Source organism: Diceros bicornis, chromosome 17 (assembly GCF_020826845.1).
Source record: "Diceros bicornis minor isolate mBicDic1 chromosome 17, mDicBic1.mat.cur, whole genome shotgun sequence".
Taxonomy (NCBI): domain Eukaryota; kingdom Metazoa; phylum Chordata; class Mammalia; order Perissodactyla; family Rhinocerotidae; genus Diceros; species Diceros bicornis.
This window is the reverse complement of record NC_080756.1, coordinates 61,548,332-61,553,140: the sequence shown is the minus strand read 5'-3', so window position 1 is coordinate 61,553,140 and position 4,809 is coordinate 61,548,332. Positions and strand designations below refer to the sequence as shown.

Below are 4,809 nucleotides of genomic sequence, written 5' to 3'. Positions count from 1 at the left end.
GGAGCGTATTATGTTAAGTGAAGTAAGCCAGAAAGAGAAAGACAAACACTGTATGATCTCACTCATATGTGGAATATAAACCAACACATGGACAGAGAAAACTGTACTGTGGTTACCAGGGGCAGCGTGGGTGGGGGGTGGGCACAAGGGGTGAAGGGAGTCATATATATGGTGATGGACAAACAAAAATGCACAACCCAAAATTTCACAATGTTAAAAACCATTAAAACATCAATATAAAGAAAAAAAAAAAGGTAACATGAAAAAAAAAATACTGGGTATATCTAGTTATAATAAAGTTCATTCTAAAGACTGTTTCCGTGCAATAAATGTTTTCTCTAGTCCAATATAACAGTCAATAGGTTGCTTTTTTCCCTCCCAACTATACCTGCAAATAGCCATTCTCCTGGTATGTCCTGAGAAACTACTTGGTACAAGACACAGCAGTAGATGTTTTGAGGGATATAAAATGAACAAGACAGAATCTCTGTTTTTGAGCAGTTTGTAACCTAATCAGAGCATACATATCCCCATGTCTGGATCCTTCACTTTGCTTGAGCCTTTGCTCAAATGTCACTTCATACCTGACCCTCCTTTCTAAAATTGCGCCACCATCTCCTCACTCAAGTCTTCTCCAACTAGAACAGTGCCTGCTCCATAGTAGGCTCTCAATAAATAATTGTCGAATAAATAAATGAAGGAGCTAAGGAGAAAGGAGTGGCTGCAGCATTCCATATTATAGGGGATGGCGTAAATACACAGGGTCGAATGAGATAAAGACGTGGACTTGAGCATCGGCGATCATACGAATGAGTTTGAGACGGGGAAGGCTGAAGAGCTGTCATAATGAAGCACAGATCAGAGGTCTCATGTGTGCTTTACATTGGACAGAAATCATCCTTAACCAGCTAATAGAAGGCTTGGTGGGGTCTTCCCAAGCAGAAAGTACAGCTGAATTCTGCACAGAGATTACTAAGTAGAATAAAAAATCCAAGCCAGCGCCCTAATGTAAGTTTACCTAAAAACTCAATACTCCTCAAATGTCCTTGCGGGATGATGTTCTATTATCCTAATAAATAGGAACTAGAACTCTCAGTGCTACTTAAGCCCTATTTAAATTCCTTGATTGTAATATCCCTTTCCCCACCTTTCGTTGGTCTCAGCTAAAGAGGAGAGCCGAAGCTTTCATTAGATTACTCTGACCTTTCATTAAAGGCCTGTTCCGTGGACAGTTGGGGTTTGGCTTGCGTTCTTTTCCAGCCACTTGAATGGCAGGTTGAATGAGCTTAATGGATCTAAGATGATGACAGAGAAGCCTGGTGACTCATGCATTTAGCCACCTTGTTTCCAGAACAATCACATGAGCGAAAACCTTCTTGTCATGCTTGATCAGCCTTGTTAAAGGGAGCTGGGCAGGTATAACAGTCCAGCGCAGAGTGTGTGCTTGTACATACACGATATTATGAAACCAGAGCCTCATTTTAGAACATCCCTTCCAGGTCTCTCTTCATGGTGATGATGCTTGTTCTCCGTGACCTGTCATTGACACTGGCACTTTTGGCCACCCCCTCCCTCAAACTCCTTTATCCCTTGATTTCAGTGACCCAACCCTGTACCACTACTTTTGAGGCAAAATGGAGGGTTAAGAACACGGCGCTGGAGTCAGATTGCTGGTGTTGGACTGTGCTCTGAGCCTTGTTGGGTGACCTTGGGCAAGTTGCTTAAGCTCACTTACTCTCAGCTTCAAGTGATAGTACTTACCTCATTAAGTTGTTGTGAGAATTTTTTTTTTTTTTTTTTTACTTTTCCAACGAGTATTTATTATTAAGCCATGATTCAGGATCCCAGGGTGGGGATCACCACGTAGCCAGGTCCCCCTTCACAACTCTGGGAGAAGCACAGAGGACAGAGGAGAAATGGAGTGGAGCCAGTTCAGATCTTCCCAGGAAAGGTACCTTCTTCCCGGCGGTCGTCCCAGGCTTGCACCCAGGATATGGGGCAGAGGGACTTGTACACACGCCGATACCATTCGCACACGGAGACATCACCCCCTTTAGCAGTCATTGCCTTCTTGCAGCGGTGGAAGTCCAGGTAGTTCTGCCAGCAGTTCCTGGTCTGGTTCTGGTTGGGGAAGCGGCTGTCAAAAGGGGCAGTCTGGTAGTTCTTGATTTTGGTCTTGATGTCTTCTGCCATGGTGCTGACTCCTAAGACACCCCTGAAGCAGCTCCCCGTTCAATGTGACCCTCAGCAAAGACCTGTTGTGAGAATTAAATGACTTAATCCATGTAAAGCCTTTAGAATAGTGCGGGGAACCTAATAAGCACTTAATCGACATTAGTTATGGTTACTTTATGTTTGAATTCTCGCTCAATCTCCTTCTCTGGCTCCTTTTCCAGTTCCCTGAATATGACTCAAAATTTGCCTATTTATCGTCTTTTCTCTATGTATTTTCTTTCTTTTAGATATGTAATCCTTCCCACAGCTCCTTTGTATGGGAAGGACTGTGAACTCTATGCTGGTTCTGATTTTTCTCCCTAGCTCCAGCCATATTTCTAGTGCCTACCAGACATTTACTTGGTTGTCCTGACAGCACCAAAATCAATATTCCTAGGTCCCAACTCAACATCTCAGGAAAACATATTATTTCACGTCTCCCCAGACTTCCATGTCCAAATAGTTAATGAATCCTTTATAATCGTTTGCTTATCTATATCCCTTCCATTTCCAATGCTACCCCCTAAATTTAGCCTTTCTCACCCGAGGCCTGGGTTATTCCAATTGCTTCTAGTTTCTCCTACCTGCACATCACCACAATGAATCACAAATTGTACAAAAAATGTCACAAAATTCTTCTCCTCGGAAACTTTTAGGATATTCTCTTGTCTAACATATAAAATCCAAACTCGTAACTTAGCATCTAAGGCTTTCCAGACTCTGGCTCCCAGCCACGTCTACCCCTTCTCCCCCTGTTCCTCTGCACACACCTCACGTTCTAGTCAACTTGACTTCTTCAATCTTTACTGACATTGCTTAGCTTAAAAAGGCCCTTGACCCAACTCCAGGTGTTGAAATCCGAAATCCTACTCACCCTTCAAAGCCCAGCGTACATAACGCTTTGTCCGGGAGGCCTTCCTGACTTCTGAGTCCTCTTAAGCTCTGTTAGACTTTCCACTATTTTTATTATACTTATCATATGCTGCCTTGTATTGTAATTATTTATTTCCACGGCTCGGCTCTCCTGATAGATTGCTAACTCTTTGTGGGCAGGGATCCTATTCTGCACAGTATATCCTCGCATCAGACTTGCCTAGTTCACTATCTCATATGGTAGAGTCTTAATAAATGTGAGTGAATGAATAAAATTGTAGTTTTTGAGCCCAGGTCTATTGGTGTCTGTGTGTAATTTTTCCAAAAGATTTGGCGGTGATAACTGCTGCCACCGAGTCCTAATCTAAACCAGAAAGGACACTTTGGGGAATAATTGAATTTTCTTGGCTCATTAAATCTCGTAATTTGGGAAGTGGCTTCAGTCATGTGGTCATTTTTCTGCTAAGCCCCAAACCCAGACCATCAGTTCGTGAAGAGTCAACATGTGGAAACGTTTATCAGCCACTAAATGCCAGAACAGAGTGGTTCTGCTGCTGCCAACAACCAATCGATCAGAGTATTTAGTTCTTCATACTCTGGGCCTAGAAGCTTATATTGGAATTGTGAGAGATATAGAAACAGCTTAAGATATCATCATTGCTGGAGGCTTTTGATCTGATTATGAGACAAAATCAGCGCACTTGAAATAATTTAAAAATAAATAAAGCAAATGTATATGGTATTGAAAATGTGTCACAGGAATTTAGAGAAAGGAAAGATAAAAATAGTACTAGTAACCATTTGAATGCTTACCATTTGACAATTTATTATTATTATTATTTCATATCATTTCCTCCCAGATTTTATGAGCTAAGTGTTAGTATTCTCATTTTACAAATGCAGAAACCAAAGTTAAGAGGTCAGGTAATTTGCCCCAGGTCTAGAAACATAGCTAGAAAATATTGTCATTTACCAGATGGGCTTCAAATCCACATTCCACTGCTTCCGTCAGAACTCAGCTTTCTGAAGCCCACCTTGGAAACTGTGAATTATTCTTCTGCACAAAACTTTAGTAGTTCTTTACTGCTTAAGCAATGCAATCCCAACTTCTATATATGGCATTCGAGGCCCTCCACAATGTGTCTACAACAACCTACCCTTCCAGCCTCACGGCCAAGTACTTCCCACCTTGTACTCTGGTCAAAGGGAATGTCTCAGACTCCACCTCTTTTTATAAATTCCAGTGCTTAGGCCTCTTTGTCTTAGTTAAATGCTCTTGGTTGTAAGTAACTAAAACACACAAACAAGCAAAAAAGGGGAAAGCTTGTTGTAAGGATATGAAGAAATCTCGTAAGACCCACAAGCATAACATCCGGTCAAGCTTCAAAAGGACTTGGAACCTGGACCTGGGAAATGCTGGCCCTCCATGCAGTGCATGGCCCCATCTCTCCTTCTCTGAGCATTTGTTTCGTTCCTCCTCTTCCCCCACATGTTAGGCACATGGTAGAGGATTCCCAAGTTCAAAATCTTCAGTTGCAGGCATAGAAACTAACCAGCATCTATGAACTCTGATTTCAAATTCACAAGTAAGAAAACTGAAGGGCAGCACGTATCAAGTATCACCTACTGCCAGGGAGGATAGGGTCTCACGGCACACACATGGCTGTTGCAACCCTTCCCTATGTGTGAGGTACATGGGGGGTGGGGCATTTCTTGAAAAAA

At 42.3% G+C, this 4,809-nt stretch overlaps 1 protein-coding gene across 1 annotated transcript; it reads right to left on the bottom strand.

The window, feature by feature from the left end:
* Positions 1–1,791: 1,791 nt before the first annotated feature.
* LOC131415799 (cytochrome c oxidase subunit 6B1-like) lies at positions 1,792–2,249 on the bottom strand. The gene has a single exon (XM_058557612.1). It carries the CDS (start codon positions 2,191–2,193, stop codon positions 1,933–1,935), a length of 261 nt encoding a protein of 86 aa, XP_058413595.1. The 5' UTR covers positions 2,194–2,249; the 3' UTR covers positions 1,792–1,932.
* Positions 2,250–4,809: the final 2,560 nt, after the last annotated feature.

Bases quoted from the DNA above. Each gene is read 5' to 3' on its own strand.
- LOC131415799 (XM_058557612.1), bottom strand. From the start codon at position 2,193: ATGGCAGAAGACATCAAGACCAAAATCAAGAACTACCAGACTGCCCCT.